General features: G+C 42.4%; 1 protein-coding gene across 1 annotated transcript; it reads left to right on the top strand.

The window, feature by feature from the left end:
- Positions 1-27190, top strand: Acaa2 (acetyl-CoA acyltransferase 2). The gene is made up of 10 exons (XM_048363635.1): positions 1-124; positions 7323-7489; positions 11520-11648; positions 14685-14801; positions 15837-15984; positions 17778-17953; positions 18441-18570; positions 22066-22136; positions 24856-25010; positions 26831-27190. Exons 1-10 carry the CDS (start codon positions 109-111, stop codon positions 26913-26915), a joined length of 1194 nt encoding a protein of 397 aa, XP_048219592.1. The 5' UTR covers positions 1-108; the 3' UTR covers positions 26916-27190.
- The last annotated feature ends 719 nt before the right edge of the window (positions 27191-27909 follow it).

Raw genomic sequence — 27909 nt, 5'->3', positions numbered from 1 at the left:
GGCGCGGCCTCGCGGGGCGCCGCCCACCCCGTAAAGGCCGGGCCTCGGCGGGGGCCGTCAGGGTGTTGTGGAGAGCAGACCCGCGCGCCAACCGACCGAGCTGCAGCCATGGCCCTGCTCCGAGGTGACTGCCGCCCCGCCGTCCCTCGCCCCTCTCGGGTCCGGCCTCCGCCTCTGGGCCCGGTGGGCGGCCAGGCCCGGGTCGTGGGTGGGCTTCACTTCCGAGCCATCGGCTTTGGGGGGCGTTCGGGTGGGGAACGAGATCGATACTGTTACACCGGCAGGAGATCGGGTGCCACTTCTAGCGGACAGATGGCAGACCAAGAGGCGTTTGCTTGACCTTGACCCTTGGGGAGACGGGGCGGTGCCCACGCGCTAGGCCTCGCTTGGGTATAGAAGGTGCAGCCTGGACTGCAGCTGGGGTGGGGGCGGTGATGCACCCCAAGGGCTCCAGGGAATTTGCGCTCTTGGGGCCTGATCCCCTAAAGGGCTTGGTGGAGATTTGCTTGAAGACCTGTCTTGCTTTCTTGCATTCCTTTAAGTTCGGCGACTCCAGGAAAGTGCAAACTTTTTATGACTTTTATGGAAGGTTCAGGGTTTTCCGGTTATTCTGAGTAATTATGTGAACTTCCTTTTCATACTAAGCGATCCCAGTGGATGGAATGTTAACTTAAAGACCTGTAAGTCAGTTGAGCATTCAGTAGAACTAATATATGAAGGCCTTGAGACAAGAAAAGACTTGACAGGGTCTGAGGCCAATAGTTTTGGAGGTCCAAGGACCAGTGGGGCTCTGTGTAAATTCAGTGGGAAGCAAATGCAGGGATTTAAATAAAACAGGGGAAAGACGAGAGTCAGCTCTCTTCTCTGTCCCTATTTCCTCTGTTATCAAAAGGAGACCGCTGAAGATTGCAAAGGTCCAAGCCCAAAAAATGATGGCCTTGACGGTATAGGGTAAAAAAGGCGGGGAACTGTTAGCATACATTGGCCGGTGGGTTTGCTAGAGCAGTGATGATGGGTTGGCTGTGGCAATTAAAGAAATGGCAAGAATGATGGAAGGTTTCTACCTGGAAGAACTGGTTCAGGATGATACCACTTTCAGAGTGCGGAAAGGGGATGGGGAGAGCTTTGGAAAGGAAGATTGATTTCATGCCTCTGGGCTGGACAAGTGGAGATGTCAGGCAGACCCTAAGTTACCCCTGCTCTAGAAGTCAGGAACCCTGGGAAGGAATTAAGTGTAGCGTAAATATTCTGGGACAAAGTGCAGTGTTATGGTGCCCTGCAGTGTGGCTTTCATTTGCCCGTGCCCTTCTCAGCTCAGAACTTACCACACTTACTTAACAAAGCACATGTTGATTTTTCTTTTCAGAAAAGTTCAGAAAACTTAATTCACTTAGAAGCTACCTTGGAATGAACTGTCCTTTAAAAAGGAAATCATATTTTTACTGATTTTTTAAATTTCAATTTTATTAGTGGTAGGTACCCTTATAGACTCCTTTGAAATTTGGATAAGAACAAAAAAACCCATGGGGCTATAGTACAGGTAATTAATGGCTGTGGCTAGAACCCTAGCCTTGAGTTTCAGTGGTAGTTGTTATGGACTAGTCAGAAGACAACAAAGATAAGCACTTGAGTCTGTTGCCAACCTGCTTACAGGACTGGTGGTGAAAAAGAAGAGCATGTGACTGATTATTGTCAGGAAAAGGACACATTTGAATGGGAGCATAATTAACTGTGGGTGTCACTGAAGAAGAGCCCATTGCTAGATAAAAATTTTTTTCACACCCATTTCAGTGCTTGGCAGGAGATTTTCATCCAAAAATACTACTTCTGCTGCATATTAGCTTATATGGGAAGGTTGTGTGTCCCCTTAGGACAGAGAGGGCTGCTAAATTACTCCTGACACTGGTAGATGATCATTTGTTCTCTTAATTTAATGTTGTCATCTACAGTTGCCCTAGGACAACAGGTATATACACTAGTAGATATTTACCTAGTAGTAGTCAGAGGTCATGTTGTTTCCCCCCCAGTGTTGTTTTTTATGGGTTGTTCATATCAGCATGCCTCAACCGGATCTTTCACTACTCTACAATGGTGGTCTCTTCACTATCTTACAGTTTTGGAAATCTTCAGCACTTGAATTTTCAGTTTCTTTTCATCAAGGTTTGAGCTGGGCACTGTTGGCAAGCCTGTAATCCTCACTATTTGGGAGGCTGAGATCTGAGAATCTCAGTTTGAAGACAGATAGGGCAGGCAAATCTGTGAGACTTTTATCTCCAATAAACCAGCAAAAAAGTCAGAAGTGAAGGTTTGGCTCAAGTGGTACAGTGCCGACCTTGAGCAAAAAAGCCAAGTGAGAGCATTGAGGCACTGGGTTCAAGCCCTAGTATGTGCACGCACGCACACGCATGTGAGCAGGCACACAGTTTTAATTTGGTCTTAGAGATTGTTTTGTTTTAGACTCTTTGATAACCATATACACTTAGCCTCAGGTCAAGTAAATACTGGCATTGCAGTGGCTTATGAAGTTCCAGGAAAAAGAGTTGTAAATGGTCTTACCATTGTACCTGCACATCCCAATTTTTATATTTTTAAAGTATATTTAACATCATTTTCCCCATTCATAATAATTGTAATAATTGAGTAATTCAGTTGAGGTTCTTTACAGCGGGGAGCGTCTGCAGTGACACTAGGTCATGGGGAAGCTTGTGATTTTGTTTTTGTGTCACACACACACTTTTCTTTGGTAGCTATTACATAGTTCCGTACCAGCATTGCCCTTCACAGTGCTTGCTGGGATTATGAAGTATGGGAGAGAACCCCAAGGAAGGAGCTACCTTGTGAGAAGTCAAGGAATTGAACCTGGTTTTCCTGAGAATATCTATGATATTCATATCCATGATTGTTATATGTAATTTTCTTCTGAATGCTCTTAAGGTTTGTGTTGTCTTTGGGTTTCAGAAGTTTCACGATAATAGGCAAAGAGATAGGAGTGTGCAGGGTACACGTGTCTCATTTGGGGTTTTCTAAGATAGAATATATAAATTTATATCTTCCCTTATTATTTCTTCAATTAATGTTTCCAGCCATTCTTGATCCCCCTCCTTGTGATATGATAACCGCTGACAGTTTTTAAGGTTTTGTCCAAAGCTAAAAACAAATAATCAATGAACTTTCTTCAAGCCATCTTAGTTTTCATCAGTATTGATCAGGAAGTACACAGTGTCCATCCCCCATCCCACCGTAGACTCCACTGTGAGTAGATGAGCTAATATTGATAGCTCATTATTTATACAAGCCCGTAGCTTACATCAGGGGTCACTCTTTGTGCGGTACAGTTGTGTGCCCTTTTGGCAACTGTATCAATGACATGTAACTGTCACGGCATTATGCAGAGTAATTTTACTGACCCCCTTCCCCCCAAATATCTCATATTTCCCTTATTCACCTGTGCCTCTGGGAGCATACATCTTTTCCCCATAGCTTGGCCTTTTCCAGATGTGGTACTGTAAGACTTGTACAGAACGCACAATTTTCTTCTTTCACTCAGCAATATGCGTGTGGATTCCTTATGTTTATGGCTTGATAGCTCATTTCTTTTTCATCTCTTTTTAACTTTTCTTTTGCTTATTTTTGTGTGAGCCAGTCCTGCGGCTTGAACTCACTCCTTGACTGCTGTCCCTGAGCTTTTTTTGCTCAAAGCTAGCACTCTACCACTTGAACCTCTGCTCTACTTGCAGCTTTTTTGGTGTTTAATTGGAGATAAGAATCTCAAGGACTTTCCTGCCTGGACTGGCTTTGAACTATGATTCTCAGATCTCAGCCTCCTGAGTAGCAAGGATTGCAGGTGTGAGCCACTGGTGCCTGGCTCATTTCTTTTTACTACTCAATATTGCATTGTGTATACCATACTTTCTTCATCCACCTGTTGCCAGGTATCTTTTAGTTGTTGCCAGTCACGAGTAAGCATCCAATGTAGGTTTTCAAATCATTTGAACCAACATAAAGGAATTTAATGGATAGGTCACATGGTTAGAGTACATTTAGCTTTGTAAGACTCTGCCAGACTGCTTTCCTATACCCGTTTGCCTTCCCTCTTTCCCTGCCTGTGGTGGTGTCATTGTTCTGTGTTGTAGCCCTTCTGATTGATTGGTAGTGCTGCCTCATGGCTTTAATTGTGATTCCCTAATGGCAGTTCCCTAATTAATAGGATGCTAAGCATTTTTATATGGATCTTGCCATCTGTCTATTTTCTGATCATTGGCCCATTTTATAATTTATCTTACTGCTTTCCCAATTATTCCGTTTTAAAAATGCTTCATATATTTTTAAATACCAGTCCTTTACCAGATAGATGTTTTGCAAATATTTTCATCCAATTTCTGTCTTGTTTATTTGTTTTGTTTTTGTTGCCAATCCTGGGGTGTGGACTCAGGGCCTGAGCACTGTCCCTGGCTTCTTTTTGCTCAAGGCTAGAACTCTACTACTTGAGCCACAGCACCACTTCTGGTCTGTTTATGTGGTACTGAGGATTCGAACCCAGGGCTTCATGCATGCTAGGCAAGCACTCTACCACTAAGCCACATTACCAGTCCTGCTATTTTAAATCTTTGCAATTACAAATCTGTCTTCTGAAGGTGGGTCATTGCTGTCTTTTTAAAGAATTATATCTAGTTTTTTAATATGAATGGGGCTAATTAAGGTATTATTACTGGCTACCTTTTTTCAGGCAACTAGTTTAGCTGAACTTAAACCACAAACTGTGTTTCTCCCTGTAGTAAACAGCAGATCCAATCCAAAGTCCATGTTTTTAACCTTAACCTTGAGATGTATGTGGTCTGGTCAACATGTGCATGGCTGAAGGTCAGCTAAATACTGGGGCAGAGTCTCTGTGTAAAATGGGCCTTTTGGGCTGGGGAAAAGGCCAGAAGTGGCGTTGTGGTTCAAGTGGTAGAGTGCTAGCCATGAGCAAAAAGAACCCAAAGACAGTGCTCAGGCCCTGAGTTCAAGCCCCAGGGCTGACAAAAAACAACAACAAAAATCTACCTCTCCTCTGGGCTACTCCTCTTTCCTGGATTCTCTGCCACTTCCCAGTGATTAAGGTTGCCATGAACTTTGTTCTCTGATTCTTCAAGCCAGCCTGGTGTGAGTTTCTGAATTCCAGTCATTCTGTGTGGCATGGATTCCATGCTATAAATAAGCGGACACGTATCCTGTACTGTTCCCTTCTCCCGAGGATCCGCTTTCTCTATGTCTGCCTACCTTTGTTCATTTCCAAGACCTCCAGGTTGTTGTTCATTTGATATTGTCCTGAGTTTCTTCTTGTCTTGAGAGGTTTCATCAGACAAGAGAATACTAGGCCATGACCAGAATCAGAACTAATAAATTAGGAAGAAAGCATGCAAAGGGTTAAAAAAAAAAAAAAAAGAAGAAGCAAAGATAACACTGACATAAAAGTCAGCAATGACCAAAGGACTGGGGATATGGATCAGTGGTGAAACCTTTGCCTACCTTGCACAAGGCCCTGACATGCAGCCAAAAAAAAAAAAATGTTTTAAAGGCAGAGACTATTAACTGAGGGCTAGAGGAGATGTGCAAAGATTCAGAAAGGTATACTGATGCAGAATAACCCAGAGACCAGAAGAAAATACTGCCAATGTGACAAGCTAATATGCATGGCCCTTCGTATCTGAGTATTGTATCTATATAAAGATAAATTGTGTAGATGTGTCTTAATTGTACTTTCACCTGCTGTTCCTCACATTCCTCTTGATTGTAAATTTCTCTAAGTGAGGATAAAAAGTGAAAATTTGGTTGCTATTATCATCATTTTCTGTGTCAGTACTGGGGCTTAAACTTAAGACATCATGCTCTTTCTTGAGTTTTTCACTCTAGACTGGTGCTGTACCACTTGAGCCACAGCTTCAGTTCCAGCTTTTACTGCTTAGTTGAAGAAACACATCTCACAGATTTTTCTGCCCAAACTATCCTCAAACCAATATTCTTAGATGTCAGTCTCCTGAATAGCTAGGATTACAGACAGGTCTGAGCCACTGCTGCCTGGCTTCATGTACAAGTTTTGCACTCCATAACTAGTGATTACTGCTCATATCAGAGTCATCATGGATTTGTATAGTCCTAAGTTTTTTGGCTAGTGACAGTAGGTTCCTTGGAATGATTTTTATTTGTGTGTATAAGAAGACTGATTTGATTTATAGTATTGCTGCAAATTTATAATCTTATTTTGTATTAATAGATGTATATTCTAGACTGCAGTCAAATAAAATCGAGACTGTTTTGTCAGGTTCAAAGTGACTTAGTGGTAGATTGCTTGCCTAGCATGCATGAAGCCCTGGGTTCGATTCCTCAGCACCACACAAACAGAATAAGCCAGAAGTGGTGCTGTGGATCAAGAGGGAGAGTGCTAGCCTTGAGCAAAAAGAAGCCAAGGACAGTGCACAGGCCCTGAGTTGCAAGCCCCAGAACTGGCAAAGGAGGAGGAGGAGGAGGAGTAAGTTGACAAACTAGAGTGTCTTTAGAGAAAGGCAGTGAGACTTAATGTCAGCTAAAAAGGTATTGAAAGAATGCTTTCTGTTGTACTGGGAGAAGACTCATTAGATCGAGAGACTGTTTGGGGTTAGCTAACTGCAGTGGATTTCACATGTAAAAGGTGACATTGCCATTCTATTCCCAGGATAAAAGATAATAATGAAATATATTAGTTGGAGGGGGTGTATATGTGCACACGTGCATGTGCATGAGCCAGTATGAAAATTTGAACTCAGGGCTTCATTCTCTTGCTCAGCCTCTTTTGCTCAAGGCAGGCACTCCACCACTTGAACAATGCCTCCACTTCTGGCTTTTTGATGACTGATTGGAGATAAGAGCCTCTTGAACTTGTCTTCCCTGGCTGGTTTCAAATGAGATTCTCAGATCTCAGCCTCCTGAGTAGCTGGATAACAGGCATGAGCTATGGGTGTCCAACACCGTGACACAATCTTAAGGGACCATCTCTTTTGGATGATAGGAGCCAATATATTCTAGCATACAGAAGAAATAGCTCCATTGTCAACATTGTAAAGCTGTGGAGGACAAGAACAGTGTCCAGTGGAATAGATTTGCTTTATAGTATGCAGTGTACTTGTTGGGACCTGCATGAAGGTGTTGAGCACACTGATAACTTTAAGACTCTGTTTCCACAGGTGTGACTCATGCCAGGGATTATTGCATGTCAACGATTTTCTGCTAAGTAACTGCATATTGTGCTTTAAGGTTTTACAGTGGGATTGCTGTGATCACTTACAGATTTTTCCTCCTTCCATTAGGCGTGTTTATTGTTGCTGCTAAGCGCACACCATTTGGAGCTTATGGCGGTCTTCTGAAAGACTTCACTGCTACTGACTTGACTGAATTTGCTGCCAAGGCTGCTCTGGCCGCTGGTAAAGTCCCACCTGAAACCATCGACAGTGTCATTGTGGGCAATGTCATGCAGGTTAGTAGGGTAGGGGGAGCTATCCATTTCTCTTGCTTTCTTTGATCATTTTTGCAAAGGAAAATTTCACATGTCTTTTTTTATTTTTTTTTTTTGGCCAGTCCTGGGCCTTGGACTCAGGGCCTGAGCACTGTCCCTGGCTTCTTCCCGCTCAAGGCTAGCACTCTGCCACTTGAGCCACAGCGCCGCTTCTGGCCGTTTTCTGTATATGTGGTGCTGGGGAATCGAACCTAGGGCCTCGTGTATCCGAGGCAGGCACTCTTGCCACTAGGCTATATCCCCAGCCCCGATTTCACATGTCTTGAAGACTAAAATATCCGAAGCTACAAATCATCAAAATTTGTAAATTGAGGAATCCTCTGGTTCTAGAAGCAGTGGCATACAGAATTCAGAGCAATATATATTATGGAAACTGTCAGGCTTGCGATGCAAATGCAATGCTTCTTAAAAGGCAATTTGGTTTCCTGGATTTATGGGAAGTAAATTGGTTTTCTCAGTATGCCTCCTGGTGGAGGTGTATTTAGTGGTCAGCTTTCTGAAACTGACAAAACACCTAAGATAAGCACCATTAGATGAGGAAAAGGCTGTCATGGCTCATGGTTTCAGAGGTTTTGGTGCCTGGTTACTTGGCTCTGTGGTATTTGCCAGTGGCCACTGAGCTCATCCTGTTAGGAATGCATCATTAATAGGAGCCAGGAAGCAAAGAGAAAGAGATAAAGGGCCAAGATGCCAATATCCTTCTGAGGGCACGCTCTCAGTGACATAACTTCCTTCTACGGGGCCCTACCTTCAAAAGACTCCATCTTCTCCCAGGTGCACCATGGGCCAGAGACGGATATTGGAGATCCAAGCTATAGCAGAAGGGTAGCAGACCTGAGTCATGAAACACACCACCCCCTAATGTCTTCCATGTGGCAGAAGCTAGATCAGAACTGCTTGCAGGAAATAAGAAGCTCCCTTAACCTCTGTCTTCAGATATGTGGGGCACAAATAAATCATCCACATGCAGACATTTGCAAGCTGTTCATTCCTTCAAAACACAACAGTTATTAAATGCCTACCTATTTTAGGTGTCATGGGAGATGAAAGACCCAAAGTAGACCACAAGGAGGTTATAACCTAATGAGGGAATTAAGAAATGTGAAAATATGCACATATACCTGCATTACATAAAATATCATTATACTTTTAAACAGACTAAAATTAAGATTTTTAAAAATAGTATTAAGCTGAGATTTTTTTAGTACTACTATTTTTTTTTTTTTTTTTTTTTTTTTTTTTTTTTTGGCCAGTCCTGGGCCTTGGACTCAGGGCCTGAGCACTGTCCCTGGCTTCCTTTTGCTCAAGGCTAGCACTCTGCCACTTGAGCCACAGCGCCACTTCTGGCCATTTTCTGTATATGTGGTGCTGGGGAATCGAACCCAGGGCCTCATGTATATGAGAGGCAAGCTCTCTTGCCACTAGGCCATATCCCCAGCCCCTAGTACTACTATTTTTTAATGACCCTGAATTAGTCACTTTTCATCTGTGTGACAAATACCTGAGTGAAAACAGCTTCAAGGAGGAAGGAGAATCATGGTGGGTTGGTGCCATTGCTTTCAAGTTTGATGCTAAGACAGACCTCGTGGCTCAAGGGTGTGGTGGAGAATGCTGAGAGTAGAAAGGGCTGGATAAGGTTTTCCCTTCAGAGGTCTGGCCCCAGTGACAACCTTCCTCCTCCAGCTAGGCCCAACCTCCCAAGGTTTCCATTGGTTCCTCCAAGTAGTGCCACACCACCAATTAGGGTCAAGCATTCAGCACATGAGCCAATGGGAGACATTTTATACTCAGCCCATAACAGATGCCAGTGATGTGGTGGCCACAAAAGGCAAGAGCATAACCATGGGCAGAAAAGCAGTGGCCTGGGCTGATTCTATTCCATTTATCCTACCGTGGTGGGGCTTTACATCTAGAAAAAGCAGAAACTTACTTTCCATTGTCAGTTTTGTTTTTTGAAATTAAAATATTTTCATAAAGAACTACTAATATCAGTTCATCTCATGGGGGTGAGGGGTATTTTACCTCTGACCTAAGAAGGCATTATAACAGGTCAAATTGAAATAGTATACATTTATTTTTTGGTTTTCCTTAAATTTATTTTATTTATTTATTTATTTATTTATTTTTTGGCCAGTCCTGGGGCTTGGACTCAGGGCCTGAGCACTGTCCCTGGCTTCCTGTTGCTCAAGGCTAGCACTCTACCACTTGACCACAGCACCACTTCTGGCCATTTTCTGTATATGTGGTGCTGGGGAATTGAACCCAGGGCCTCATGTACACGAGGCAAGCACTTTCTCCACTAGGCCATATCCCCAACCCCTCCTTGAATTTATTTATAGTAAATTTACTCTTTCTAAAATCCTTCTGTTTTTCTTTTACACAGACTCTCTCAAACATTATGATAAAATCACTATAAGTGGTACCAGTTTCCTTGTGTCTGTACTTTTTTTTTCTTTAGACAGAATCTTCCTATATAATCTAGGCTGGCTTCAAACTCATGGTTCTCAGGCCTCAGGCTCTTGAATGGAATTAAAGATGTGTATCACCACGCCCAACTTTAGGGAGACTTTACTGTATTAAGTTCCCTGGCTAGCTGTTAAATGCTTAGTGATGAGTTTTTGAGACAAAAGAGAACAGAATAGGCCCAGGAAATGGCCTAGTGGCAAGAGTGCGCGCCTCATATACATGAAGCCCTGGGTTCAATTCCCCAGCACCACATATACAGAAAACAGCCAGAAGTGGCGCTGTGGCTGAAGTGGTAGAGTGCTAGCCTTGAGCAAAAAGAAGCCAGGGACAGTGGTTAGGCCCTGAGTCCAAGCCCCAGGACTGGCAAAAAAAGAAAAAAAAAAAAAGAGAGAGAACAGAATAGATGTTGGATAACATTTGACAAATTCAAGAAAGCTGGTTTTCTAGTTAAGGTAAGTGTTATGTATCACTTAGAGTACATGAATTTTACTGTTGCCTTAGGAAACAATGAAATTCAAGCGGAATTCTCTTTATTTCTTTTACTGCCAAATTGCCCTAGATAGGATTTCTGGTTTTAGATCAAAGTAAGTAAGAAAAAATGACTGAACATTGCCTTACAAGAATATCCAGGGTTATGGGGCTGGGGATATGGCCTAGTGGCAAGAGTGCTTGCCTTATATACATGAAGCCCTGGGTTCAATTCCCCAGCACCACATATACAGAAAATGGCCAGAAGTGGCGCTGTGGCTCAAGTGGCAGAGTGCTAGCCTTGAGCAAAAAGAAGCCAGGGACAGTGCTCAGGCCCTGAGTCCAAACCCAGGACTGGCAAAAAGAAAAAAAAAAAAAGAATATCCAGGGTTGGAGGTGTGGATCAATTGGTAGAAAGCCAGCGTAGAGTGACTGTTACTGTCAAACATTCACAGGGGTTGGGGATGTAGCTCAGTGCCTTAGACCCTGGATATCCATATCAAGTGTGATTGTTTGATTGATTGACTAACAATAGGTAGATGGAAGGAAGGAGGGAGGAAAGAAGGAAAGAAGGAAGGAAGGAAGGAAGGAAGGTAGGAAGAAAGGAAGGAAGGAAGGAAAAGAAAGGATAGTTGAGAGCTGGGTGTGGTGACACATACCTATGACCCCAGACAGGAAGGTGGTAAGTTGGAACTACAAAATGAGACTGTGTCTCCAAATTAAGCAAGCACATGAACAACAACAAAAATCTAACGGTGGGTTGTACAGCCTGGCAAATGTTTTTAATGCCAGTGAATTATATACTTAAGAATGTACAATTCACATTAAGATGATAACATTTTGTTATATGTATCTTACCACAAAAAGGGGGGTGGGGACACTCGACCAAATTAGTTTTTATGTAAAATATATGGTACCTGTGTACATTGTGTCCTCCCTGACAGCTGTATAATTTTATCATGTTTTGGTAGACTCACCATTTCCATATCCTTTGCACTTGTTCACATGCCTGGATTTATAGAACAAATGCCTTTTCTTGTCCTTCTGTCCGAGGCAGAGCTCTTCAGATGCTGCGTACTTGGCGAGACACGTTGGTTTGCGAGTGGGAGTCCGGACAGAGGCCCCCGCTCTGACACTCAACAGGCTCTGTGGCTCTGGTTTCCAGTCCGTTGTGAGTGGGTGTCAGGTATGGACAGCATTTTATTGGATTCTCTGATGGTTATTGGGAGCAATGTTCCTTGTCACTATAGCTTTTTTATTTTATAGGACCCACTAAAAGAGGTCAATTTGACATTTGTTGCAAAATATGCACAGCAAGAAAATGGTTTCTTAAAACAACATTTGCTTTCCCTAGTGCCAGCATAAATAAATATTCACAGCAAGAAAATAGCTTCTTAAAAACATTAGGTTTCCCCAGTACCAGCATAAACAAATATATATACGTACATACTTAGCTTTTAGGGCTAGAGTACTTGCTCGGTGGTAGATTTCATGCCTGGCATGGGAGACACTCTGGATTTGATCCCCAACACTGCAAAAACAAAACCACAGATTCAATCTGAAGAATAATATAAGTAGACTTTCAAGTGGTAATAAGCCTGCTACAAAGAACAAGCACCGTGCAATGTCACTTCTATGTGGTACCGGAGTGGTCACATTCATAGAGATGGAGTGGGCCGTGGTTTCTAGGGATTGGTGGGAGGGGAAGTTTGGTGTCTAATGGAGATGGAATCTCCATTCTACAAAATGTAGAGTTCTGGAGTGAATGGTACTAGTGATTGCACCGGAGTGTCAGTGCATTGAATGCAATGAACTGACCACTTAAAATAGTTAAAATGGTAAGGCTTATGTTATGTGCATTTTATCACTTTTTTATTTGTTTAAGCTAGTGATGACTAATACTTTTTGTTTGTTTGGCTAGCTTTTTGTTTTGTTTTGCTTTGTTTTTTGTGCTAGTCCTGGGCTTGCACTCCTCCTAGGCCCTGTCCTTGAGCTTTTGTGCTCAAGGCTAGCACTCTTCCACTTGAGCCACAGTTCCATTTCTGGCTTTTTGATAGTTAATTGAAGATAAGAGTCTCATGGATTTTTCTTTCCAGGCTGGCTTCAAACCTTATCCTCAGATCTCAGATCCCCCTAACTAGCTATGTTTACAGGCCTGAGCCACTGGTATCTGGCTGACTATATCATCTTTGTGGTGCTACTGGGGCTTGAACTCAGGTCTTGAACACCATCCCTTAGTTTTTTTGTTCAAGGCTGGTGCTCTGAAACTTAGGCTACAGTTCTGCTTCCAGCTTTATGCTGACTAATTGTGCTAGTTCACATTCAATTCCCATTTAACCTTCACAACCGGTTTGTGAAGCAAGGACATTATTACTACTAGCATTTTTTTTTTGAGTTGTGGGGCTTGAATTCAGAGCCTGGGTGCTGTCCCTGAGCTCTTTTGCTCAAGGCTAGCACTTTAGTCCATAGCTCTACTTCCAGTTTTTGAGTGGTTAATTGGAGATAAGAGTCTCACAGGGACTTTTCTGCCCAGTCTGGCTTCAAACCATGATCCTCAGATCTCAGCCTCCTGAGTAGGTATGATTACAGGCATGAGCCACTAGTACCCAGCTTACACTGGTATTTTATTGGGCAAGGAAGCAAATTATCAAAAGCATTACATTTACCAAGTCCTTTAGGCAAAATTTGAACACAGGTCAGAAGATGTTACCTGGGAAGCCATTTGAAATATTCACTAGAAACAGTAAGACAAGAAGGATTGTTGAAGAATTCAATCCCAGAGAATGTGCTTTATTATAGAGAAACTAAATAATACTGTTCTGCAGGCATATAAACTAGAATAACCTCTAAGAAGTACACTTGAGCAAGTACATTTGTTCTTGAGGAAAAGGATACAGTAAAATACAGTTGTATTTGTAAAAGTCTTCATTAAAACCTAAAAGACAAAGACAGACTATAATGAATAAGTTATTTTCATATTATTTTGTATAACAATGTGCCTTGAAAAGTGTTCACAATTTTCCTAACATTAATTTTATAAACATCAGCTTCTTTCTGACATTTGTTCTGTGAACATATGTTAATAGTTATTGGAAGAAATTTTGCTCATCAGTAGAACATTTTCACTTTTTAATTTTGTAGTGTCACTAAAAGAGGTCAGTTTGGCTTTTGGAAAAATATTTTCTGCAAGAAAATAGTTTCTTTAAAAAGCATTTATTTTTAAAAATTTTATTAGTGTTAATAATTGTACAGTGAACTTCATTATGAAATTGATCACATGCATATAATGAACTTTGATCAGATTCACCCAACCTATATGACTCTTTTTTTATCCCCTCTCACTCCTTTTAAACAATTTATGGTGAGTTTAATTATCAGACAGACAGACAGATATAGAGATATACAGATAGACAATGTATTTCTATAATTTTTCACTCCCCTATCATTCTCTTCTTTTCCCCTCCCTGTTGGTTTCAACTGCAAACAATGCCCTTTTTACATCATATTACTTTGTTTGGGTCTAGAGTTTATATGTGAATGAAACGTGCAGTATTTGTCTTTCAAAGCTTGTCTTGTCTTGTGTAATACGATGAAATGGATTCCTTTTTATGAACCCTTGAGATTGACCCCAAGCTTCTCCATTAGTAGAATAATTCTTCGTTTCAGCAGGTTTGTCTGTGACACATTTGTTAGATTGCAATCTGTGCTGATTTTCAAGATTTATATTAAGAATGATTGTTCCTAGCCACAATGTAGGTAGAGTGTGTTATTCAGACAAATGATTGACATCTATTCGAGTTTCCCTCATTCCTTGGGAATGAATACAGTACCGCTGGCTCTCCAACTACTTTTTTTTTTTTTTTCTTTTTGCCAGTCCTGGGTCTTGGACTCAGGGCCTGAGCACTGTCCCTGGCTTCTTTTTGCCCAAGGCTAGCACTCTGCCACTTGAGCCACAGCGCCACTTCTGGTCGTTTTCTATATATGTGGTGCTGAGGAATTGAACCCAGGGCTTCATGTATACAAGTCACTCACTCTTGCCACTTGGCCATATTCCCAGCCCAGCTCTCCAACTACTTAAAAGCATTTCCTTTTGCGACACTGTAAGCTAGAATGCAGTCTCTATTAATTACCATTATTTTGTCAAGTCTTTATGTTTCAGAATACATACTCTGGGTAAAATAAAAATGCTCTTCGATGTTACTGTCTGTTTGCTTGCGAACAGGAGATTTGTGTTAAAGAAGCAGAAGTCGTCTTATGCGGAGGTACGGAAAGCATGAGCCAGTCCCCCTACTGCGTGCGAAATGTGCGGTTTGGAACCAAGTTGGGACTAGATCTCAAGGTTGGAACCATTCAAATTGTTTGCATTATTTCATATGCTCTGGTAGGAGTAATCTTAATCACTTATTAGAGGACAGAAAACTAACTTTAAGATCAGTTTTGTTAATGGAATGCTGGCAAGGTATGAATGATTTTTGAATGTTCATACGATTTCAAAACCCTACTTTGGGTGTTAGAATTGACCCTTGAACCCACAAAGATTTTGATTTTTAACTTGTATAAGTGACCACAGGCACAAGAGAAGTAGAAAAAGATGGAAGGAGCCAAAAAAGAAAGGCAAGATTTCTAATAAATACTTAATAATCTGAGTTATTAAGTCATTACCATGACTTCTAGAAGGTATATTTCTGGGGCAATCTCCAGGAAGTGGATTTCTTCTTTGTCATAGAAAACATTGCTTGGAATATAGATTATATTGTCCCGAATCAGTTGAATGAAAGCAGATCCTTTCATCTTTAGTATTATAACTGAAAAATCATTGTTCTGATAAAGAATAACAGTGATAATTATAACAATTTTATTTTAAAAAAGAACAGTTGGCAAGGCACTGGTGGCTCACACCTAAAAATGATAAAATGTATAAAACACTGTTAGCCCTTTCCTGAAGGAAGTAAACTATTATTCAGTTGACTTTCTACCACTTGAGCCAGGCCTCTAGTCTGGCATTTGACTGGTTAATTGGAAATGGTATCTCTTGGATTTTGCTGGCCATGTTGGCTTTGAACCACAATCCTTCAGGATTGTCTCAGCCTCCCATGCAGCTAGGATTATAGGCGTGAGCAACTGGTTCCCAGTTTATGTAAAAGTCTTAATTTTACTTTTTGTTGGAATTGTGACTTATATTTAAAGAAACTTGGTGGGGAGAGCAGGGTTGAGAGGGAAAACCAGAAAATGAGAGAAGGGTAGCACTGTTCAAAAAGAAATGTACTCATTACCTGACTTACAGATAACTGTAACCCCTTTGTACATCACCTTTACGGTAACAATCCCCGGAGACGATGCTTTAACCACTTCCTTTATGAATGTCTGTTTGCAGCTGGAAGACACTTTGTGGGCAGGACTGACAGACCAGCACGTCAAGCTCCCCATGGGACTCACAGCAGAAAACCTTGCTGCACAGCATAAAATCAGCAGAGAAGATTGTGACAGATACGCCCTGCAGTCCCAGCAGAGATGGAAGGCAGGTCTGTGAGACGGGGTGACACCAGCAGCTATAGAAAAAAGTGTCTGCAGGAAACATCTTTTTTTTTTGCTAATCCTAGGACTTGAACTCAGGGCCTGGGCACTGCCCCGAGCTTCTTTTGCTCAGGGCACTCTACCACTTGAGCCACAGCACCACCTCTGGCTTTTTCTGTTTATGTGGTACTTAGAAATTGGAATCGAATCCAGGACTTCATGCATGCTAGGCAAGCACTCTACTACTAAGCCACATGCCCAACCCTGTAGGAATCGTTTTTACCCTGTAGGATTATACAATAGCTAGGTGTGGTTGGCTCACATCTGCAGTCCTAACTGCTGGGGAGGCTGAGATCTGAGGATTGTGATTTGAAGCCATCTCATGCAGGAAAGTCCATGAGACGCTTATCTCCAATTAACCACCAAAAAGTAAAGCTGTGACTCACATGGTAGAGTGCTATCCTTAAGTAAAAAAGCTTAGGGGCAGCGCCCACACCCTGAATTCAAGCCCTAGGACGGACACACACATACACACACACACACACACACACACACACGCACACGCACACGCACGCACACCCATGCACACGCTGTTCTATGCAAAAGGAAACTCTTCCTTATGGGTGTGAAGTGATAAAGTAGTGAAGGTGAGGCTCTTCTTACATCTCACAGGGGAAGGGCACGGGGCTGGTGCCAGCAGCTCCTCCGTGCCTTTTACATTTCCCTATTCCAGTGTAACAGTCTTAATCCAGAGGGCAAATCTTGCCAGTTGATTTTCTAGTTCTACCATGCACAGGTTCTCCATCCTCAGCAAGTGTTAGTCACTGAGCATCTATAAAATAGAGACAACCATAATTGCCTTTCCTATTTATCTAAAATTAGAGTTGTCAAACTAAATAAGGGAACTATTTTTGCCCTGGAAAGTGATAGTAAGACTAAAGTGGTATTACTCCTGATTTAGAATGTTGGAGCCCAGAGCTAAATTACTTTGTGTTGCTAAAACTATAGATTATTAGAGAGACAAAGTAGATATGTTTTATATATAGTTATGTTAGTGAGAGATCAAGTAATTTCTTCAGGTTTTATCACTATTAAATTTCAGTCATCAATTACTAGTGGCATAGACAAGTTGGTATTGGTGTAAATTGTCCTGACACTTCACACATATGTATAATGTACTTTGGTCATAGTCATCCTAACTTGGCAACTTTTTTGATAACTTATCTCACCGTGAGACTCTTATCTGCAATTGGCCACCAAAAAGTCCTTAGAGTTGTGACTCAGTGGTGGAGTACGAGCCTTGAACAAAAAGCTATGAGAACATTCTGGCCCTGCCCAGTACTTTAGTGCCATTTTTCCTGTAGCTAACCACCACCACAGTCTCTGAAGAAAAGACACGATACAAAGTGCATCTGCATATGTCCTCCAGGGGGGAAGCAAGTTGTATAAGTATTAAAGGCTCATGATAAAGTGCTCTGTGGGCAAAGGGTAGATCAACTATGACATTAAAGGATATTTGCTTTCTCTTTATATTTCTTCCTTTTGGTTGTCCTTTCTTTTCTTTTCTTTTTTGCCAGTCCTAGGGCTTAAACTCCGGGCCTGAGCACTGTCCCTGGCTTCTTTTTTGCTCAAGGCTAGCACTCTACCACTTGAGCCACAGTGCCCACTTCTGGCTTTTTCTGTGTATGTGTTGCTGAGGAATGGAACCCAGGGCTTCATGCATGCTAGGCGAGCACTCTACCACTAAGTCATATTCCCAGTGCCTGGTTTTCCTTCTTTGAGAGTTTTTCTACTATTTCAGCAAATGATGCTGGCTACTTTAATGAGGAAATGGCACCAATTGAAGTGAAGACCCGGAAAGGAAAACAGATGATGCAAATGGATGAACACCCCCGACCCCAGACAACCCTGGAGCACTTACAGAAGCTTCCTAACGTTTTCAAGAAGGACGGAACTGTCACTGCGGGAAATGCATCGGTGGGTGGCACTGCAGACCAGCTTGGCGCTTCCTGCTGTCTTCTTTGCAAAGTGATGTTGAAGTACTTGCACGCTGATCTTTAGTTATTTAGTTATTTAATCTGGTAATTTGGGTTTTCATTGTCCAACACAAAGAAATTTAGCTCTGGGCCCTAACATTCTTTTGATTCCTTAATCTTTTCAGAATTTTTCATTTTCATACTTTTTTCTTTCTCATGTATATGGTCCATCAGATTTCTTTTTACACGAACCACATCTGGCCATATGATTTTCACTGACTTTCTTTCCTAGTGTCCTTTAGTGAGGTTTTATTCTGTGCCTAGGAAAATCCTTGTAATCTCCAGAGAAGAACCACAGTTCTGCCAGTTGTGTTCTCAATTCTACCATTATTTCCTTCGTACCACCCTTTTCCTGGTTCTGCTCCATTAGCAATACTGAGCCATTAGTGCAAGCCTTAACTAACTGGGTTCTTCTACTTGATTTTAAGGGAGTATCAGATGGTGCTGGAGCTATCATCATAGCTAGTGAAGATGCTGTTAAGAAACACAACTTTACACCACTGGCAAGAGTTGTGAGCTACTTTGCGTCTGGCTGTGATCCTACCATCATGGGTATTGGTAAGTTTCTAGCAAAGCAAACTAGTTCAGCTACTTTTCTGGAGACAACCCTTTGTTGGTATTTAGAGTCCTGATTCAAATCCTATCAACTCACAGAGATCTTCACTTCAATATCATCTTGATAAAAAACTATCCTAGATATACTAGAGAACCCCAAGGCCATGCACTCTCCCTGTAGGCAGAAGTTTGTCTTTTGAGGTTATGTAAATGGATTTTTCTGTTTGAAGTATTTAAAATGAACACAAGGCCGGGCACTGGTGGCTTTTGCCTGTAATCCTAGCTACACAGGAGGCTGAGATCTGAGGATCACAGTTCAAAGCCAGCCATGAAACTCTGACTTCCACTTAACCACCAAAAACTCAAGAGTAGAGCTATAGCTCAAGTGGTAAAATGCTAGCTTTGAATGAAAAGCTACAATTCGTGAGACTCTTATCTCCAATTAGCCAGCAAAAGGCCAGAGGTGGAGATGTGACTCAAGTGTCAGAGCGCCATCATGAGAAAAAAGAAAGCCAGGCAAGAACACGAGGCTCTGAATTCAAGCCCCAGTTCTCTCTGAAACAAAGAAAGAAAAGAAAGGAACATCTGTATATTGTGTGTATTGGAATAATATTTATCATTTAGAATTGGATGCAGTAGTTGCCATCTTCATTGGCAATTAAAACCCACCACCACCTTATCCTCTGCCCCAAGATTCTGTTCTAGTAGAGCTAGAGCAGAGCCCAGCCCCAGGGTTGATTTGTTTTGTTTTCAATGACCTATATGTTTGGATGATCCATCAAACCTTTTCTGATTTAGATCAGTAATTATTTTATAGTTGCTTTTTCAGCTTACCTTTCTTGGGTTCTGATAGATTTCCATCAGCTGGTGAGCAGGGAATATGTGTTTTCCTGGCTGCTAGTTCTGGCCTGGATGCTTGCCTTCGCAACACTGTGAGAGGATCCGCATGTTTCCTCTGGGCCTGCCCAGTGTCTCACATCAAACACCTCCTTCCCTTAGAAGCTGCTGTCACTTGTAGTGTGGGATTAAAGAATGTCACCAGGTGACTAAGCAGAGGGAATAGACTATTGCACATCTTCTGGAGACTGACATGGCCATTGAATGTGCCAGAACAATACGTCCTCAGATCTGTGGATACCTCATGTAGCAATCCATAGCCCTGCACAGGAGCTGCAGACTCCAGAAGAAGGAGGGGCCAGGACTTGAGATGATGGTGACAGCTCGGAGGACATGCGCAATCTTCGAAAGATACCTTTTCCTGGGCCTCCTCGGGCCCCGGTGGAGGCGGATGGGAAGAACTTTGAACCAATTCTAGCTGAAGCAGCTCTACCTTTATCTTTATTGGGCTTCATTTGGACTAAAGATTCCAATGCTTTAAAAGACAAAAGTGGACCAAGGCAAAGCATTTCTAAATTATAATTTGAGATCCTAAGAAGTGCCCAGAGTCACACAGCTTTTAGTAGCAAGTTCCACTTCCAGAAAGCAGATCTCCTTTTAAGAATACTAAACCTTTCTGAGCGCCAGAAAATAAAATGAGTGTTCTGGGAAGGGTCAAGTTACCGCTCAACACCTTGCAATAATTAACTGTGAAGATTCTGAGTTAGCAGAGCAAATTGAGGGAGGCTTGCTGATAAAGAGGTATATGTAATCTCTTAGTATGGTCGAAGTTTCATTTTTATGTATCCTTTACCACCAAAGGATACTTCCTCATAGGTTAATGATCCCGAGTATTTTGTTACAGTCATGGAACGATGACTAACAATCTGTTGCGCCATCTCATCTTCATGCCTTGGCCTTATTAAATTAAGTCAGTTATCACCCAGAACTGCCACATACAATAAAAGACATTTACTGGATGTTCCTGCTCAATAAGCAGACTTGTCCGAAGAACCATTTAACTAGCCTACAAAGTGAATTCTAACTATATTTACATTGCATTATGTGTTTCTTGCTAAGATTCATCTTCCTTTTTTTTTTTTTTTTGGCCAGTCCTGGGCCTTGGACTCAGGGCCTGAGCACTGTCCCTGGCTTCTTCCCGCTCAAGGCTAGCACTCTGCCACTTGAGCCACAGCGCCGCTTCTGGCCGTTTTCTGTATATGTGGTGCTGGGGAATCGAACCTAGGGCCTCGTGTATCCGAGGCAGGCACTCTTGCCACTAGCCTATATCCCCAGCCCCTCATCTTCCTTTTTACTTTAAGTATATTTGGGGAAATTCTTACAGAATGTTTGACTACTTGAATTCAACAAAATAGACTAGACATTCATGGTAGCTTCATGCACTTAAGAACGAATAGAGACAGAGATACTCTAGCCAGACATTTTACCTTTTGGGAAAAAATACTGATACTGATTTACTTAAAAATTATGAGCAGGGAGGGGCAAGGGGAGGAAATGAGGGTAACAAATGAGGAGGTAACAAATTGTACAAGAAATATACCCACTGCCTTACTATGAAACTGTAACTCCTCTGTATATCACTTTGACAATAAGTAAGTAATTATTCAGGAAAAAATTATGAGCAGTATTTGGGACTCCACTTTGGGACTCTTTTCTTTGGAGAATCTCAATCCTTTCAGTGCCTTCTCAAATGAACTTACTCTATTTACCTTAAAAGCATTATAAGCAGTATTAACTAATCACCAGTGATCATCAGAAATGTGGGAGCTACACTTCATTTTAGAAGTCTATTTAGTTGATTTGTATTTTTTTATGCTGGCCCTGGTGCTTGAACTCAGAGCCTTTGCAGCGTCCCTCGGTATTTTTGATTAAGGCTGGTGCTCTACCCCTTGAGCCACCCCTACCTGATTGGAAGTTATAGGTAGTCTCATGGACTTTCCTGAATGAGCTTGCTTCAAACTGCAATCCTTAGCTCTCAGCTCCTCCTGAGTAGCTAGGATTGCAAGCAGGAGCCACCAGTGCCCAGCTTGATTTGCAATTTTTCAGTAGGAATCATTTTTTGTTTTGGGTTTGTTTTTTAATTTTCTGTCTGCCCCATACTTGCACAATTTTTCTTTGAAGTGCCCAGGAGCTTCCTGTCTGCTGTTTCCTGTGGAGGTGTTGCTACACTTTCTTTCCTTTTATCCAGCTCACCAGAATAGACCTGAAAATATGAGTGTAGTGTGTTCCCTTCCCTACCCTAGACACGCATGGCCTGTGATTCCAAGAGTTCATGGTCTTCCTGGTCGTTTGAGGTCCAGAATGATCTGTAACAGACTCAGACCCACACGTGACTCTTTTGGAGTCCTAAAGCCATTTGTGATGGGTCTTCATGTGTGCATCTCTCATTTCTACTTTCTGCAAACTGCTTTTTCCCTTGGCTTCTTTTTCTGTTCATTGGTACATCATTTATTGTGTGCTGACAAAGTAGTAGGATTTATGATTGCTGGTAACTATCTAGTATTACTTCTTTCTTCTTCTTCTTCGATATTCTTCTTTAGTAAAGAAAAAAGAGGTCAAATAAATGACATATATCTACATAAGACTTTTATTCAAATGTAGGTCCAGTCCCTGCCATCAACGGAGCCCTGAAGAAAGCCGGTCTAAGTCTTAAGGACATGGATTTGGTAGAGGTTAGTGTTTTCTTTTTATAACACAAATAAGCCACCTACTTGGGTAGCATAACTGGTATTAGTGGTGTTTTATTGCTCTCCTTGAATTAGTGCTGTTAATGTTTCCAAATGGTGTTCCATCTACATGAGTAATACATGCTTTGTGCTGGTACTTAACCCCACCCAGTTAAAATGCTTTACTTATATTTCAATAATTCAAATATCATGATTACTCCTGCTGAAATATGGATTCCTGGAATCTTCTCCAGACTTGCAGAACTGTGTTTAATTTTAGACAATTGATATGCATGTCAAAATTTAGTATTATAGGAGCCCAGTAAGCCTTAGGGTTAACCCTATTTTAAAGATGAAAGTGAAAAGGTACAAGGGAGAAGAACTGGCCTAGTAGAAAAAGCAATGTCTGGTGCCAAATAAGGAAACTTTTCCCCCTCCTCCAATTGAGGGCCCTTCAGATTGAACTTTGACCTTGCCACCGGGGTTGAGGCTGGATATGTCAGTGTATTGGTAGAGTGAGTCTGGGCAGGGGAGAGTTTGTGAAATGGACACATGGTCATATGCATGCACTCTGCCACTGATCTATAGCGTCAGACCAGGAGTGACTTTAAAAAGAATTACTAAAACAAAAATGTGCTTAGCATAATCAAAACAGGGGACATCCTGGCATTGGTGGCTTACTCCTGTATTCCTAGCAACTCAGATCTGAGGATCACAGTTCAAAGCCTGTCCAGGCAGGAAAGTCCCTGAGTCTCTTACCTCTAGTTAATCACCAAAAAGCCCGAAGTGGAGCCGTGGCTCAAGTGGTAAAGTGCTAGCTTTGAGCAAAACTCAGAGACAGCACCCAGGCCCTGAAGTCAAGCCCCAGGATTGGTGCAAAATAAGAAGAAAAAACTTAATAATGAATTATATACGTTCCACTAATTGGAAGTATGTGAACATTTTAGGTAGTTAAATTTGGCAGTGAGGAGGAACTAACATAACAAAGGGAATCTCTGTTTAAGTTGATAGAGAAGAGATAGATACATGTTTCATTTCTTCTGCGGTAATCGCTTACCCAAGAAACCAGGATTTCAAGCAAATACGTGGTTTATCCTTAAATCACTTCTTCTAGTTTTTGAAGATTATAATTCAGAGCCTCAAGGGCTCTGCTCAACTCTCATATTTGTGTCTGACTTCACATTTAACTGTGGAAGTACAACAACTCTGAAAAATGGCTCATCATCATTTATAGATGTGCACAGTTTTCCTGGGTTCAGAAGACTGCTTTTACCACACATTTGATGTCTCTTCATGTCTCCTTGAGAATGACTATATCAGACAAAAGAATAACATTGGATCGAAAGGCAAATAAGACACCATTGTGGGAGAACACAAAAACATAATAGGAAAAAAAAAACAATGAAATATACTCTCCCAGCTCTGTGAAAGTTAATCTTCCTCAAAACCAATTGTCTTTATAAAATTCCTGAACTTGGTGCTGGGAATATGGCCTAGTGGCAAGAGTGCTTGCCTCGTATACATGAAGCCCTGGGTTTGACTCCTCAGCACCACATATATAGAAAAGGCCAGAAGTGGCGCTGTGGCTCAAGTGGCAGAATGCTAGCCTTGAGCAAAAAGAAGCCAGGGACAGTGCTCAGGCCCTGAGTTCAAGCCCCAGGACTGGCAAATTAAAAAATAAATAAATAAATAAAATTCCTGAACTGAGATCTGTAACTGGTTTGTAAAGTATGGTAAGTGAAGCAAGGCAATTCTCATAGCCAGCCTGGTAAGTGTCAATCTAACCGTATGGTACTTTTCATTTCTGCCATATTTTGCCATGGTAACCATCCCATTCATGTCTCTGTTTATCTTTATTGTCCCATAGTTTTATTTTGGAAGGTAATAATAATAATAATAGCCAGCACTTAATGAGTGCTTGCTCTGTGTCAGCTGGTACACTAGATACTACCCAGGTTCTTAACCCTGAAAATGACTCTTGCATGATAGTACCGTTGAATTTTGCTGTTGAGGAAATATAATTATAAAGCAGAGTTTAGAAGAAGATGCACAAGGTCACACACCAATAAATGAGAAAGCCTAGGTCTGAATCATCCAACTAGCTCGGTGGCTTTCTTGCTCAAGACTGATATTCTACCACTGAGCCTTACCTACAGTCCTGCATTTTGCTGGCTAAGTAGAAATGGAGTCCTGAAAGGTTTTCTGCCTGGTTTGGCTTTGAACCACCATCTTTCAGGTCTCAGGCTCCTGAGTATTGTAGGATTGCAGGGATGAGCCATGAGCTACTGGCTCCATTATTTTTTATAAGAAGCAAGTCTCACTATGTAGCCCAGTCCTCGAACTTGAGGTCTTTCTATCTCAGCCTCTCAGATACTGGGATTACAGGCAAGTACCCAACTGTATACTCATTTTTAAGCCTATCATCTTTTGTAAAGGAAGATACTTCTTGATAACTTTGAACATAGTTACTTTGCCTAATGTTAATAAAGCCATCTTCTCTCTTGTCGGTATCTTTCTCTCTGACTCTCTGGCTGGCTGGCTGGCTATATCTCTCTTTCTCTCTCTCTCTCTCTTCCTGGAAACCTAGTATCTTTACATGGAATGACTGAAGATAGGTTCAAATAACATTGTGAGGAAACTTAAACAGAGAAAAATAATGGAATTAGCTGTCGATATGGAACTAGACCACCTAGGAGTCTTATTGATGTCCTCTTATTTTCCTAAGGTGAATGAAGCTTTTGCTCCGCAGTACTTGGCTGTTCAGAAGAGCTTGGGTCTTGACCCAAGTAAAACCAACGTGAATGGCGGAGCCATTGCCTTGGGTCACCCGCTGGGAGGATCGGGATCAAGAATCACCGCACATCTGGCTCATGAATTAAGGTACTTGCTGGAAGTGGCTGCGTTCTGCAAGTGCTGTGCTGCACCCAGAGTGCAGGAATGTAGGCTTGCTCGGAGCAGTTCATTCTCTTCCCTGTGTCCTGGCACTGGTTTAGACCAGAGGCATGTTGAGTAGGCAGTGCTGTGCTCTGGGCCTCTGGATGGCTTAGCGGGCCCTGCCATGGGAACCCAGCATTTCCTTTGGTCTGCCCTGAGTCCACTAGGGAAGCCCATCCCTGGCGCCGGCGACCCGCCATAAGCAGATAATGAGGCTCCGGTTCCCCAGGGCCCTGGTTCTCATGGCACTTGATCCGAGTGCCTGTTGTAGTCGTGTGATAAATATGTGTGAGGGAAAAAAACCAACTACTGAATAAGTTCCTAATGATCTAGATGCCATCATTTAAGGAACCTAACCAAGCAAAGCGACAGTTGGAGTCAGAGCTAAGTTTCACGGTGCCCAAGGCTCCAGTGTTTATACTCTGCAGCTCTAAGATAGGAGCGCCTCCATGCAACTCTCTTTTGAGTCCTTTTGATCTGTTGGAAAATTGCAAACAGGCCAAATATGAAATGCCAACCAAGAAAACCACTCTAGTTCCATGGTTGGTGGACTCCTCGCAGGTAGTCATTGCGCTGAACTAGAACATGGACATGAATAATAATAATTCTTTCATCCAGGAGGTTGTGGCTCACATCTGTAATCCCAGTTACTCAGGAAACTGAAATGTGGGGATCATGATTTGAAGCCAGCCTGGGAGGAAAACCCCATGAAACTCAAAATCCTCAATTAATGACCAGGTGACCTCAGAATGAGTCCAGACTGTACAAATCAAAGGGACCCTTCCTGTACCCTTCCGCAGTGACCCCGAATTACCTCCTCTTCTTGCTCTTCCCTCACAACACACCTAAGTTGTCTATTTGTTTTGGTTCCTGTAGCCCTGAATCTGTTTATCCTCTCCTTTACTTTTTCACTATTTGTTTGTTGTGCTGGTACTGGGACTTGAACTCAGGGCCTCACACTTTTGCCCAGCTCTTTAGCCTGATGCTCTATCACTTGAGCCACATCTCCTTGTCCATGTGTTGCTGGATAATTGGAGATTACAGTCTCATGGACTTCTGGACGTGGAAATTCTCTGATCTCGCCTCCTGAGTAGCTAGGATTATAGGCTGGCTCCATTGCTTATCTTTGAATAAGGATATCCAGCTTTCAGAATTCTTGAACCTATTGTGAGTGTAAGCCAACATGGAAGATAAAAGACTGGGGAAATGAACTAAATAAGGTGATTAATACAGCCAGGTGCTGGCGGCTCATACCTGCAATTCTAGCTACTTAGAAGGCTGAGATCTGAGGATTAAGGTTCAAAGCCAGACTGGGAGAGACAAAGCCAAGAGACTCTTATTTTCAATTCACCAGCAAAATGCCAGAAGTGTAGGTATGACTCATAGGTAGTACACCAGCCTTGAGTGATTAAATCTAAGAGCATAAGCCAGGCTCACGCCTGCAATCCTAGCTACCCAGGAGGCTGAGATCTGAGGATTGCAGTTTGAAGCCAGCCTGGGCAGGAGAGTCTGTGAGACTCTTACCTCCAATCCAATCACAGAAAAGGCCCGAAGTGGAGCTGTGGTTCAAGTGGTGGAGCACTGGCCTTGAGCAAAAGAGGAATTTAGATACAGCACTCAGGCCAAGTTCTCTAGTTCCAGGACCAGCAAAGAAAGAAGAAAATAAAAAAGGCTAAGGATGCAGCTGTGACATATTAATTTCATCTAATTCATTGATTGAGTTGTTCTTCACTGGGGTAGCTCTGAGCCGTTGCTTGCTCTCCTAGGCGCCGTGGCGGGAAGTACGCAGTGGGATCTGCCTGCATTGGAGGCGGCCAGGGCATCGCCGTCATCATTGAGAACACAGCCTGATGAGCCCTGGGAGCCCAGTGCCCCTCCCCCACCTGGCCTGGCCACCGGACAGCAGGGGACCTGCAGAGCGGCTGCCACCCTGCCACACCCAGCCACTGAACGAGGCCCAAGTGCATGACCACGAGGGAACCCCTGCCACCGGGCCCTCAGTGTGTTCCTGAGCTACAGCTCAGCAGTCCCAGGCCTTAAAGGAAGCCCGTCCTTGCCAAATCCACACCGTGTCGGCCTTAAATAACAGGATGACAAGGAAACGCAATAAAGGTTGCCTTAACTTTCGCTAATCTTTTCCTGTCATTTAAAAAAATTTTTTTGCTTGTCATAAAATGTACAGTATATGAGATTTAGTACTTTAACCATCTTTAAGTGTACAGTATAGCAGCATTAAGGACATCCACATTATTATGTACCTGTTGGACCTGGGTAACTGCAACCGTAGTCAGGCCCCGGGGGATGCAGAGGCGAGTGGACCAATGCACACTTTATTTCAGGAGGGCCAGGGTTTATATATGGTTAGAAATCAACTTACAACTTCCAGGGTAAAAGTTAATACAGCATGATATCCATCTCAAATACAAAAATTGAGGATGATACTACTGGGAGGAAGGAAACTAATACAAAAGTTTACCTACTACAAAAGGTGGCTACTTCAAAGAGTGTTCACTATTAAGGGCTGAGCTACATCAAAGATGGTTGACAGAGGAGTAAACCAGTCGAGGCAAAACTTTACCACCTAGCTACTATTTGCTCAAGATTTTGACCAAGACTCTATTAACTGTGAAGAGACTTTGCTATTTGCTGTGAAGAGACTTTCCCTAATGGCAGCTGGTCAAACAAGTCTCCCAAGGGAGGCTTGGTACAGGGAAAGGGGAGATTCTTATAACAAACAGTGGTTTCCTTTGGCCAGCAAACATAGGAGACCCTGAATGGAGATGTTTCCCCATAGGCCTATTAGTTTGCTAATAAGGCATCAGAACTTCTGGGTTGAGGCTAAGTG

Source organism: Perognathus longimembris, chromosome 15 (assembly GCF_023159225.1).
Source record: "Perognathus longimembris pacificus isolate PPM17 chromosome 15, ASM2315922v1, whole genome shotgun sequence".
NCBI lineage: Eukaryota > Metazoa > Chordata > Mammalia > Rodentia > Heteromyidae > Perognathus > Perognathus longimembris.
The sequence above is the reverse complement of the archived record's forward strand: the minus strand, read 5'-3'. Positions and strand labels throughout refer to the sequence as shown.

Coding starts and splice junctions, on each gene's coding strand:
- Acaa2 (XM_048363635.1), top strand. Junction 14,802..15,836: donor AGTTGGGACTAGATCTCAAG/GTTGGAACCATT, acceptor GTCTGTTTGCAG/CTGGAAGACACTTTGTGGGC. Junction 22,137..24,855: donor AGGACATGGATTTGGTAGAG/GTTAGTGTTTTC, acceptor TATTTTCCTAAG/GTGAATGAAGCTTTTGCTCC.